Raw genomic sequence first — 13,949 nt, forward strand, 5'->3', positions numbered from 1 at the left:
CAGTTACGAAAATGTTTTAAATGATGCAAATATTCGTGATTTGGCATTTTCAAATAAAACACTCAATTTCATAAAAAATTATGGTATCTAATTTTATAGATTCCCTCACTTCCTATATTTATATTTCCGAAATTATAAAAAGCACAATACAAAAAGTATGAGATCATCCTGTATATTTTGTTGTATTACGAAATGCACCAAGTACAGTTAATCATAACTGCAAATGTAATTTCTGTGCACATACTTAGTTTGGTATCTCATAATTAGTTAGTTAATCGGGTCATAATAATCTAATTACACATATGTACCATCTGCTCTTCTGATGTTCGTATTCTGCCAATTTGTATAAGATATAGATTGCATCCGCGCTGTTGGTAACCATCCTCGTGAGTTAACGCCAAAGTAAAGGTCTATTTCAACGGCATATTGATCTGTTCTGTCTGTTTAGTGTTCTAGAGTTAGAATTAAAGCAGTGTGAAACGGTACTCGTAATTCATTCGTAATTTCGTTTCTCTCTTAATTTTCTTTCATAACTCAATAACTCAGCTTTACTCGTTCTTATTTCTTTCCAAAATAAATAACAAACAGCCATATAGGGCAATTTTTAACTAATTTAGCTCTCTTATTCTAAGATCTTTCTCCATTTTCTGTTTCTCATTTAGCAAGTGTTTAGTTAGTCCATAGGGGCTTTGTGCCTGAGGTACTGTTGTTTTCATTTTGAAATTTTGCATCGAATGACTCTGAATGTCCGTTTTACTTTTCAAGCTCTTGCCACCAAATATTATTGCCCTGTGTTATATTTGAAGAAATTAAATAATTTAAGAATCTGCATAAATGTACGTATGTTTCTCGCATTATGATAAAACAACAGTACCTAGTGCCATCAAATTTTGAATGATGTAATAATACTGCGAATATGGTCATCTGGAAGCCGAAATTTGGAATTTGGTTTACTATCAATTTCATATTATATAAAACTTTAACGAATTTTTGATTAACAAACTCGAGTATTTCAAAGCGAGCAATAGAAACGTTGCACAGAAAAAAAAAAAAAAAAATATCTTCAACGCGCGGGACTCTGTATCGGAAATTCTAAAGACATGCTCAATTTAAAACTATTTTGCGGTGTTGTTCCTTAAATTGAATTTTATGGTTTAAGTGCGAAGAACGTGATATATAATAAATAAAGGTAACACACAAAATGTTAAAAAACGCCCCTTTAGACGTAATTAAAAAAAAAAAAAAAAAAAAAAGAGAGAGAGAGAAATCTTCCAGATTTTCCTATTTAATATTATTTTTAATGATCTAGAAACAATGACCGCAATAGATCATAATAACTAATGAAGTAAAATATTTTCCGTAAAAGTAATAACAAACGATCTGAAGAAACCATATTCCATCTACGAGAAATGCTGCATCTTAAAAAGTTGAAAAATAGTATTTCTCAAGCTCATTTTACATCCCCTTTCCACGTGATTTCTTCTTCTGGCGCAATCATCTGAATAAAGTAAGAATAAAATGGACTGCGGGGGGGGACGGAAGAACTATACTGAAGACGCCAGTGACACACGTACGATACCTCAAATAAACGATAACACTTTTGGTGCATAGCCTTTAATAACCAAGGCCCGTTTATCGCTTTCACTGGAAAGGTTGAAGGCGCTTTGACGGATGATTGGAGAGGAGCAGCGAAAATGTCCGATTCGCCGACTGATGATGGATCGACAGTTTCCGCTTTTTGCCTCAGCAATATATCTGCATCATGAGAGCCTTTAGGTGTGTAGTAGAGAGAGGAGTAAGTATGTGCTGAGAGTCGAAATATTTAACTGGGACACTGTAACTTTGAAAGTTATTTATAAAATTCTGTGAATTGCATAAGTATATACTCGAAGATATTATTCTATATTGTAATACATTTTGAGGTATGTTCAGAAATCTTCAACAGCATTCCTTAAATTTTACTTAATAGCTTGTAAAATATACCTGAATAAATTTACAAAGAACAGCCTTATGTGCATACACACATGCACATAAGCTGTTCTATGCATTTCGAGACAATTCTAGCTTTGACTAGCATTAATTTTGCAGACCTGCTCAAGGCTTTATAGAGAGTATGACAAACAATTCATTTTACTTTGGAAAAAAAATGTTTCTGATATCTGAGTTGTATTCTCGATACACAAGAATATTTTACTAATATTTATACCGATTTAGAGCTGAATTCTGTTTTCAACTTTTAAACCTCACGCTCAGGGCGCTTTTCATAAAACTTTTCATTTCTGCTTATTGAAACGGTTTGCGGCTTTAAGTTTCCACTTTAGTTATTTTCGTAATAAATCTGTTTTTAGTCCAAAGGGGCTTTATCCCTGAAAGATTATTGTTTTCGTTTTGCGATTTTGCGTCGATTCACTACAAACGGCGAATCACTTTTCAAACTGTTGCCAAAAAGTATTATCTCCCTGTGTTATATTTAAAAAAAATTAAATAATGAAAAATCTGCATAAATGTATGTGTATTTCTAGCATTGTGATAAAACAACGGTACATAGAGTCATTGAATTTTGAATGACGTAATCCTCCTACGAATATGGGCAACTGGAAGACCAAATTTGAAATTTGGAATTTGTCTTATTATCGATTTCCTATTTTGTAAAACTTTAACGAATTTTTGATTAACAAACTCAAGGATTTCAAAGCGAGCAATGGCAACGTTGTACAGAAAAAACATTTTATTTCCAACGACTGAGTCTCTGTATTGAAAATTCTAAAGATATACTCATTTTAAAACTATTTTGTTTTATTGCTGTTGAACTGAATTTTATGGTTTAAGTGAGAAGAACATGATATTTAATAAATAAAGGTAAAGCACAAAATGTTAAAAAAAAGCCCCTTTGGACGTAATTTAAAATCTGAAATATTTCAGATTTTTTTTTTTAAACTTTTTATCCCCAATGTTGTTCTTGATTTGTTTTTAAGCTTAAAAGAGATATTAGTCTCAAAATTTGATTTTGCATTGTTTCTCTTTTCATTCGAGTCTGTTGCCATTCGGAAAAATGTAAAATATTACTCTTTCGTATTTAATCTGTCTGTCATTAAATAGAAACAGATGCAGTTCTTAAGAATATTAATTTTTTATTTTACAATCTGATTAATTTAAATAAAAATACATTTAATTCATGATACATCTAATTAAAAATGTTAAATATTTTTACAGAATTACATTACATTTTTTTTACTTTTTAAATATACAGAAGATATATAACGTTCCTACGTTAGTGCATATTAATCTAATATCCTATGAAACATTTCGCTTTTATATTTGGGTCATCTGTATCGATAATCTCTACTAATAAAACTGCATTAAACTTTAAAAGTACTTTTTTTTTTTTTTTTTTTTTTTTTTTTTTTGTGTGTGTGTGTGTGTGTGTGTGTGTAACATTTCTCTTTGTGCTTGTTTTTCAAAATTCATTACTATTAGCCCAAAGAGGCAATTTGCCAGAAAGGTTATTAATTTCGTTTTGGCATTTTGCGTCGGTTCACTATAAATGTCGGTTCACTTTTCAAATGTTGCCACCAAATATTATAATAATTAAAATTATTATATTTAAAGAAATTAAATAACGAAGAATCTGCATAAATGTATGTATGTTTCTCGCGTTGTTATAAACAACTGTATCTACAGCCATCAAAATTTGAATAACGTAATCCTCCTGAGAATACGGGCATCTGGAAGCCAAAATTTGAAATTTGGAATTTGTTTTATTATCGATTTCCTATTTTGTGAAACTTAAACGAATTTTTGATTAACAAACTCAATCATTTAAAAGCGAGCAATGACAACTCTATATGGGAGAAAAAATTATCTCCAACGCGCGAGACTGTGTATCGGAAATTCTAAAGATACGCTCATTTCAAAATTATTTTGCCATATTTCTGTTGAATTGAATTTTATGGTTTAAGTGAGAAGAACATGATATTTAATAAATAAAGGTAACGCACAAAATGTTAAAAAAATCACCCCTCTGGACGTAATTTAAAATCTGAAACATTTCAGATTTTATTTATGTTCATTTATTATTATTATTATTATTATTATTTTGGCAACAAAACCAGATTGTGCGAATAATTACCTCTTAACTGAAGGCTGTGAAGCATGTGCAATGCAAATGATAGAAATTTCATGACGGTATTTTTAGTCCGTCAATATTCTTTGTTTTCCTTAAAATTAACGTCAGTAGTAAAATGAAGGTGGTTATAACCTTTTGAGCTTATCTTATATAGCAGTAAACCATGATATAGGACTAAGAATCAGTAGGAAAGAAGAGTGATTACCAATGTCTGGTAAATATCATTACTGTTTTTAATTATCGCGAGTTTTAAAGAAAATATCCGAATGTCATTAATTTATTTTAAATAAAAAGACTCCAGTGCATTTTGTCAAATTTACAAGTTCGTACACATTGTCTTTCAAAATATGAGAGATCTTTCTCAAATTTTATCTTCAGCAAAATTCACGTATGCCGGATCTTTTATTAACGGCCTTTCAGACATTTGAAAAATGATTTTTTTCTTTCTTTCTTTTTATAGGTGAGAATTCTGAGAACGATATTTAATTGTGAAATAAAAGCTATCCTTGTAGTACTAGGACAATAAAATTCTTTCTTTATAAATCTTTGAAAGGAATAGTACTATTTGATTCTCAAACTGGCATCCAATTTATTGTATAATGTGGCATACCTTTTTCAGAGGGAATGGGTGATCAACAATCTTTTGTGCAGAAACCAAGGAGAGAAAGAGATTATGTTGCTTTACAGTTGACACCAAGACACATGAAGCTCCTTACTGAGGTACGAACAGATTAATATATGCAAGAACATGTAGCGAAGTTATGCAAGCCGATGGATTCTAAAACATCCTGATAGATAATAAAGCTCTCCAAGTATATAACAAATAGTCTTAAAACATCATCACGTTATAAAAGACCGAATCTTTTTTAATAACTGGATCACTGTCTTGAATAAACGCTCCTACTGCTCTTTTTTCAAAAACAGCTATAGTTTTTAACTTTCAACAATGTCTTATAAGCTATTAAAATTTCTATAAGCTATTATTTCTACAGCTATTAAAATCTGTTTCTCCCAAATTTCCGTAACACTTCCATTCGAAAGCAAATTCTTTCACTTCCTCGAGAGGGAATGAACTGTAGAATGCTAATAGCAAGCTATTTAATTGAAGTTTTCATTTCTTCCTTAAGTTCTTTCTAATACGCTATCACATTTCAGTTTTATCCCTTGGGTGAAATTATAACAGCTCTCAGGCGGAATTGCAACGGCAATAGCTGTAGAATAATAAATTACAAATTATTCAACAGCTTGGCAGTAGACAAGTATGAAGTAGGCAATTAATTCAGCGCAATGTGAAAATAACTCAAATATGGAATTAACTTATTTCTTACACGTAATGGCATTCTTGCTTCTTGAAAAAAATGTGTGTCCTGTAGACAAGTCAAATAAGTATTCACTAACTTCTAAAACCAAGGATTAGGTACTCGGGCGATAACTGGATATTTGCTTGAGTAGGTGGCGGGAACTGGGAGTATAAAGGAGCTAATTGGTCATGATATTGTTTTTGCAAGGTATTATTTCCGTCCAGGTGTTTTTCCCCTAACTGCCGTCTTTCTGAAATTAGATATAATAATGGACGAGTGTCAAACATTTTTCTCTGCAAAGTTTTACACAGAGATCTAGACTAAGGGATAATGGAAGCGAAACTTTTTTCTCGGAAAATAAATGACTACTGTATTCAAGTTCTTGTTTTGTGCATTTTTGCTCAACTTATTTTTATAAGCAAATGTTTTTGCTTTCACTTCACATGAAATTCGTGTATGCAGAAAACTTGCGGCCTCCGAAAATAGAAAGCCGTTGCCATTCTACAAAGTATAAGATGTTTTGCATTTATCTTCCGACAGACATGCCGTCATCTAGATATTATAACTACTCGTCTGATGAATGGAATCCATTGTAGAAATTCGATGTGAAAAATATATTTGAAATTGGCACAATTAGAAAAAAGAAAGTTCTGATCAGATTTTAACTGTCATCTAGAAGGATTTCTTAAGTTTTTTTTTTTTTTTTTTTTTTTTTTTTTTTTTTTTTTTTTTTTTACGCTCTCGTTCAGGCTGAGCTCAAGTCTACCTGTCTGTTGTTGCAGTCATCCCTATTAACCCATTTCTTTTTGTCTTTTTAGCTTTATTATTCAGCATCTTTTCTTCGCACTTACGCCACATACAGTTCAACAGCAAAACTACGAAAAATTTAAAAGCACATTAAGTTCGGAATTCTCTGTGCAATGTTAAGTGTTGCCATACATTTTCTCTTTCTATTTTTTTCAGTCTTTTCTCGGTTCATCAATCAATATTCAATTTTCTTTGTGAGATGGCTTGCAAAATTTTGCCTTTTTATTATTTACGCTTTCTATGTTAAGCTGATTAATTAAATGACATGTTCTTCACACTTACGCCTCATAAAATTCAGTTCAACAGCAAAATCATAAAATATTTAAAAATAACATATCTTTAGAATTTCCGATATACAGTCTCGCGCGCTGAAGATAAAATTATTTTACTCCGTACGGTGTTCCCACTGCTCACTTTCAAATTATTGAGATTGTTAATCAAAAACTCATTAACGTTTATATAATATGAACTATAAAATTTTAAATTCAAAATTAGGACTTCCAGGCGCACACGTTCGGGTGGAGAACTACGTTATTCAAAATTTCATGGTCCTACGTATCGTCGTGTTTTTACAATGAGAGGAACATATATACAACTTCTTCATTATTTAATTTCTTTAAAAATAATACAGCGCGATTATATTCAGTGGCGAAACTTTGAAAAGTGATATAGCCGTTTCTAGCATAGATATAGCAGTACCCGTTTCGAGACTAATAGCTCATTACGGCTAACATACTTTTGGACTAAATACTGCTAAGAATAAATACTGTTAAGAATAAATACTGATAAGAATAAATGCTTCCGATTATTGAAAGAGTTCTCCAACCTCCGATTTCATTCTACAGGAGGTAATTTTCCGGAACAAATTACTAATTTTTAGTAAATCTCGCTTACAATAAAATAAAAGGTATTTTCTAGATTTATTAAAAGAGCAAATTTATATCTAATATAGCGATTTTTTTTCTTATTGCGTAGTTCATTATATGAATATCGACTATATTTATATTATTTAAAATGCTGAATGTTATTGCCGACATTTTCATAGAATGGGCAGATTTATTGTTTATTTTCATTGTACTTGTTTAATTAGTATTTACTGAATTTTTAATTAAATCATTTCTTTGACAGTATGCAAAATAAGCAGTTTTTGCTTGCCATAGATTTTGAAAAACGTTTTATATATATATATATATTTTTTTCAAAATTTACGCCAAATAAGATTTTTTCCCTGTATAATTTTAAACAATTATGTTTTGCTACTGAAGGAGAGAGATCTTTCGACACTGATAGAAATGTGCAATTTTATTCAATGTGCGTCCCCCTAGCCCAAGAGAAAGTTTACCTTTTTTGCTTAAATTTTACACTGCCATGTTTCTCTTTCAATTAAATAAATTTATATTAGCTTGTTATATCAATTTTATATCAAGAGTTAGATGAAATATGACATTCCCTCTCGCGGAATAAGAATGTCCCTTCTTTAATTTTCTTGTTTAATATATTAATGGAGGAGGGTATCATATTCCTATATCTTTTCATCGATAAATTCTTTAACAGAAAAACAAGGATTTTTGTCTCGAGTTTACCTCTTAAATTTAAATGGTGTAGAATATTTTATTCCAGTATTTTTGTATTTTGACTAGAATTCGAAATCAATGGTACACAAGGAATACTTATTTATGATACCAACCTCCCCAGGAGGGAAAAATGACAATGTAGAAGGTGTTAACTTTTGCACTTTCTTTCAGTGTTGCTTCCATAAAATGTCACCCGCCCTCAGTTAGCCTCCCACAGAGCTGCGCATCGCATCATTGCTCCCGCAATCCCGTTAATGCATTCCAGCCGTCTCTTAGCAACGCTGGATCGCAATGCTAGAGAGAGAGATGATCGCCATCCTCTTCCTACCTACCAAATGTCATTTCAACGAAAAGAAAAGTCATTAAATGGATTATAAAAAGAAATCTTTCTTTAAAAATATCAAAGAAAAAAATTTTGGGGAAGTTTTTGTGAAGTCGGAGAGCACAAAGCATAAGGGTATTTGTAATTTGCCACGCATGTGTCATACTTTCCAAGACAACAACCATATTCAAAGGAATTCAATAAAAGCATTTGCATGATTAAAAGAAAAAGCGTACATTCAGGGGTATTGAAATTTGGATTAATTTTACTGTTTCGAAATTAAATATAACCGACAGGGAGCAATTTAGTTCGAAGTATTCCGTTATTACGGTTTATAAGCACTAATGTTCTGTTTTGTTTCCCACATCACGCATTCAGTCTGACATTTGATTGCACTTTGAAGGAGACTTTTTAGCATTTGGATGTTTTTGGATAACACAAACATTATTTTGGTACCTTTTACGTTAGCGTTTCACATCATGATATTTTTTCAAGATTATGTCAATTTTACATGCCATATACATGAACTCCTGGTTTTCCAAAAAGTTTTTAACCTTAAATGCGGAAATTTAAAATCATAATAATAACTAAAATCAGCTAAAGATGGCTCTTTATGCTACACAGTTTTATTAAATTCACTAAACTGTGAGGTATAAAAATACTCTTGGTGATGTGCGATAAAAATTAAGTGATGGGTCTGCTAGAAATGACGGGTTTTAAGTAAAAAAATTTAGTGAACTTGAAAATAATCATTCTTTAAGCACCTCATTTCTGTACTGTTACTTTTTCATTTCTTGATATTCTGTTAATATCTTTATACAGTTCGTTAAACGAAAGTGCATTAAGACGAAAATTTATTTTGTTGCATATGGCTCAAAATACCTCTGATAGCTCAAAGAAGGTTTTTTTTTCCTCAGTTAAAGCTTAAAATACTTTTTAGAAATACTAGTTAGAACTCAATAAAAAAAAAAAATTACCAAAATTTTATTGGGTCACATATGATCAAGAATATTACCAAAAACATGTAAATAAAAAAATATTTATTTACATTTTAATGCATTTAACCAAAATCGTGTAGCTTAAACATTTTATCATATATTTTATTTTAAACTCTTTAGTCTACAGAACATGAAAGAGGCTTGAAGAAATAAAGAATCACTGTTTTTGAACACAAAGGAAAATTATTTTTTCTAACCAAGATAAATTGAATACTGCAAAGCATACGACAGTTGTCTGCTTAAGGTGCCTTCGTTCGATATATCTACATTACTGGCTTGTATTTAGCTTGTATTTGCATTGCAAATTCCTCCAAGTCAAACATTGCGACTAAATACTCTTCATATCGTCATCTTTTTGTTTTTTTATTTTATTTATTTTTTAATAAGATTTTTTTCTCTTTTATTTGTTACTATAAATTTACATTCAAATTTTTGTTTGATTTAGAAATCCGATCTTTTATCATTTAAAATCATGAGGCCGCTAATAATGAAAAATTTAATCTTTCGATTTAAAGATATCTCATTGTCGCAACCGCGTGGTAGATAAAAACGATCGAACTAAGAAACCACCAAAATTCACTAAATTATTTTTAAAAAAAAGTTTTTTTGAATGATAAAAAAATTTTGCATTAATCAGTTTGACAGATTAGTAACGTTTGAAAAAAATTACTAAATGAGAAAATTCTATATGGAAATTTTTAAAAAATCCTATTATATTGTTATCCCAAATACGTACATGTGAAACATTTCAGAATTGGGGCAGTAGAAGAGGTTAAAAAATAATTTCAAGATTTAGCACAAACCAACAAGCCAATAAAATAAAAGTATGAGTTAAACAAATGCAAAAATTCGACTGGATTTTACGATTTGATTGGATTTAGATTAAAGTTTGATTATTAAGGAGAAAAAAGAAATGTTTTCATTCTGCCTAATGTGTAAATCTAAAGTATTTTACATTTTACATCAATTCCTAAAAACTTCTTTTAAATCCAAAAGCGTAGTTTTACAGTTTTGGTTTTTAATATCATAAGAAAAGTGAATGTAACAAATTCTAACTGTAATCTTTTAATTATCATGACTGTAATTCTTTAATTACTGTGACTGTAACTGTTTAATTATTTTGATCCTCTCTAAGGCGACCATTCTTGGTTGCAGATCATTTTGATCTTTCGTAGAGAAGATTGGCTTAAAGGTTTCAGATGAAGGTTTAAAATGAACCTATTTATTAACAAGTCAGCCCAAAGGTTACACAAAACTTAAAAATATAACAGAATACATTTCACGCAACTTGCGGGAAATTCAGAAAAATCTACACCTTCGCTTAAATAGTACTTCTTTGTCCCTTTATTTATTATTATTCTTAATTTGAATACACGCTCGCTAAGTGATTAGATCCTGGCAGGAAAGCGTGGGGGGGGGGAGGGGAATGAGAATGAAAGAAATGTCTCTTTAACTAAAACTTAACTGTTAGTCAAAATTAATGAATCTCCACAACTTTTTATTGATAATTTTCACAAAATGAATAAAAACCCGAAAATTTCATTGTAGCTCTACATCTACTAAGATAGTTGTCAGTAAGGTAAATTAATCTTTCTGATTTATTATTTCAACCCATATGTTCAGTTATACTTGCAAACTGTTATGGACATGAACAATGTGGCAAAAAATTTAGCATATCGTTTCGGTATTGCAGTTCTATTTCCAGGTATGCCATTTTAAGTTACCTTGTAATATGTGCCTCAAAACATGCATTTAAAACGTATTTCTTTGTTCTTGCTTCAGGTATTAGCATAATGCGAGCTCATCGGATGTATCTGTCATTCTTGTTAAGCTTATTATGTTCTTTTGTAGCTTAGTTGGCATGTCACTTGCACTTATTAAGCATTTTGCATTTACCATAAACTACCTATATCAATACTAATTCAGAAGTCAAACAACAAAAATCAGCGTTATATTTTCAAAATTTTCACAGGACTAGTTTCGATGGTTTTACCGAACCACCATCTTCAGCTGAAAAACCGCAAATGAACAAGACAGGAAATAATGATTAGATAAGATAAGAAAGCCTGGACAAGAGTAAGCAAGTCCTCAAGCATAACTCTTGTTTTAGGAGATTATAAAAATTCTGTTGTCTTTCCCTTCTTTCCATCAGTTAGCTATAAAGTTGCACATATTTTGCAGCATGAGGCATATGTTAGAAAAAAGGAAACAAAGAAGTCTTCTGTTGCTCAACATTGTTGGTCCGAAACTTTCAATTTTTCTGCTGCCAAAATTATTCAAAAAACATCTTCCATTGGAGAACTGGATATTCTAGAGGCATTTCACATTCAAAAAAAATCTTTCTGTTCTAGTTAACGATCCTAATTCCAATCCATCTTTGCCTTCGGCCTTTAAAGAAATTATGTTTTAGTTCTGGTTTCACCAACAGATGGCGCCACTTGCTTGTCCAGGCCTTTCTTATCTTATCTAATCATTATTTCCTATCTTGTTCATTTGCGGTTTTGCAGCTGAGGATGGTGGTTCGGTAAAACCATCGAAACTAGTCCTGTGAAAATTTTGAAAATATAACGCTGATTTTTGTTGTTTGACTTCTTAATTAGTATTTGTTCGGCTTGTTATTGGGTCTTAATTACCTACATCAATATTGTTATAAAACAATAAGAAGAATAAATAACTTTTTTATAATATAAAATCTGATGTGAACAAATTTGGTCTAAAGATATTAAAGTTATGCATATGCTATTGTTTGATACGCGTATGTTGCTTTCTGAAAGCGTCATTTGGTGATAGATGTTAATTGAATCAAATGCTAACTGATTATCTTTCAGATGACTCACTGGAATTCACCCCATTTCCATGCTTATTTCCCGACAGGAAATTCTTATCCTGCGATGATAGCCGACATCTTGGCAGGTGCCCTTACTTGCATTGGATTCACATGGGTAAGAAAAATTATTCTCTTCTGTGTTACACCATTTGAGCTACACTGAAATTCCGATTACTGGTAAGCAATAATTAATGATGCCCTACCTCAAAGCAGCTTTATGTATATTGCTATCGAAGATAGAAACCTTTATAAAGAAGATCCAGCAAGAGCCTTTTTTTTTTTAGATCGTTTTAAACTTGAACAACCTTCATAAAGATGCCGGCATCTTATGCCGCGACACTATTAAGCAAGTGGGATCCTCGTTTGCTTTAGTAATCAAAGTAACGAGCTTAGACCATACTTGCATAGCAATATCCCAACATAAAGGGCAACAAATTTTATCATTTTGCATTTTTCCAGTTAAAACTGATGTTCACAGAAATGCTAACACTTTTATAACAGGACAGTGTTAGAAAAGCGTGTTCGGTTATCAATTATTAGTAAATTTTGAAATTATCAGATGATTTTGAAACATCGCCAGAATTCTGCAAATATTAACAGTAGTCACAAAAAAATTTCATTTGAAAGATTTCTTTTTAGTTTACTCGATATCGCTAAGATCAAAATTCTGTTGTGATAAGTTTAGCCGTTAAGCAAGGAAAATATATTGCTAAATATTATATTGCTTTTCGTAAATATGTATTTGTGAAAAACTTTACAAAAGTGTGGTTAGTAGATGGTTGTCAAAAATTAATATCAAATTTTGACCCAAACAAATAGAGAAACTTGGTGGAATAAAAGCATATAAAAGAAGAGGCTTCGTAATTGACTTTTCATTGGCAAGTGTTGCAGTGATTCATTTATGCCTTCTAAAGTAATCTTCAGCAAGCATCAGCTTCTCACATCTTCCACTTACGTTTTTCTATATTAATAATATTAATCTACACTGCCATCGAAAAGTTAAGCAACAGCATATTTTGGGTGTGTAATTTGAGAATGAAGCAACATAGAAACCAGAAATCTAGAGGACATGTAAACTGTTATTTAATGAATGCGACATAGAATGTTTCTGAAGTTTAACACAAAGATGAATTATAACAAAAAATTGCACACTTGGCAGAGAAATTGTCTTAAAGAAACACTATATCACAGTTTTTTGAGGAAAAATGTGGTAGTAACATTACAAAAGTGAATTCTAATAAGGATTGTATCCACCCCTATCTGCAATACGTTGGAGACAGCGACGTTCCATGTTATCAATTAAGTTGACGGAATAATAATTTAATGACGGAAGTTAATAGGAAGCAACGACCAGACACAGAGTAATCCTTGTTCAAGCTCATCTAACGACATTGGAGGAAGACTTAAAGCAGCAACGGCATACAGGCAGACATAGTGATCAAAGATCTCGTCTCGACATCTCATACCAGTCAAAGTTCCTCCATGGAACACATGCAGGTCAGTATGTCCACCGAAAGAGATCCCAGCGCAAACCATTATTCCACCACCTCTGTAACTGTATCTTTCCACAATGTGAGATTAGTTGTATCTGGCGCGTTGTTCCCTAAAAATCAGTTGAAGATCTGAATAACTCTCCAATGTGAACCTGGACTCATCTGTGAAGAGAATAGACGCTCATTGTTGACTGGTCCAGGGGACGCGTTACCTTGCCCAACATAAACGGTAACCTGTGTGTCCTCGGGTCAAGGGGACACAAACAATTGGTCGTCTTGCATACAGACCTTTATTGCGCAGGCGTCTGCGTACTGTAGTAGCTGAGATTCTTGTACTCGTTGCCACTAAATGATCTGCCATGAGCTGAGACACAGTAATGTTACTCCTCCTTCGGGCCGAAAGAGCTAAATAACGGTCTCCCGCAGGTGTTGCAAGCCTAGGTCTGCCTGAAACATGCCTTTTAGACACAGAATCCTCGGATTCAAACTGATTTTATAGTT

At 31.7% G+C, this 13,949-nt stretch overlaps 1 protein-coding gene across 3 annotated transcripts in view; it reads left to right on the forward strand.

The window, feature by feature from the left end:
* Ddc (aromatic-L-amino-acid decarboxylase) overlaps positions 1-13,949 on the forward strand; it is a 69,353-nt gene that overhangs the window by 18,074 nt on the left and 37,330 nt on the right. The window contains exons 1-2 of one of the 3 annotated variants that reach the window (XM_035363755.2): positions 1,623-1,776; positions 11,957-12,070. In XM_035363755.2, the coding sequence (XP_035219646.2) occupies positions 11,957-12,070 (114 nt within the window). In that variant the 5' untranslated portion in view covers positions 1,623-1,776. Of the gene's footprint in view, positions 1-1,622; positions 1,796-11,956; positions 12,071-13,949 lie in introns of those variants that run through there. The other 2 variants (XM_035363754.2, XM_035363753.2) reach the window with 2 other exon arrangements.

This window comes from Stegodyphus dumicola, chromosome 12 (assembly GCF_044657685.1).
Source record: "Stegodyphus dumicola isolate Sdum_Otavi_A_Nest chromosome 12, ASM4465768v1".
Classification (NCBI taxonomy): domain Eukaryota; kingdom Metazoa; phylum Arthropoda; class Arachnida; order Araneae; family Eresidae; genus Stegodyphus; species Stegodyphus dumicola.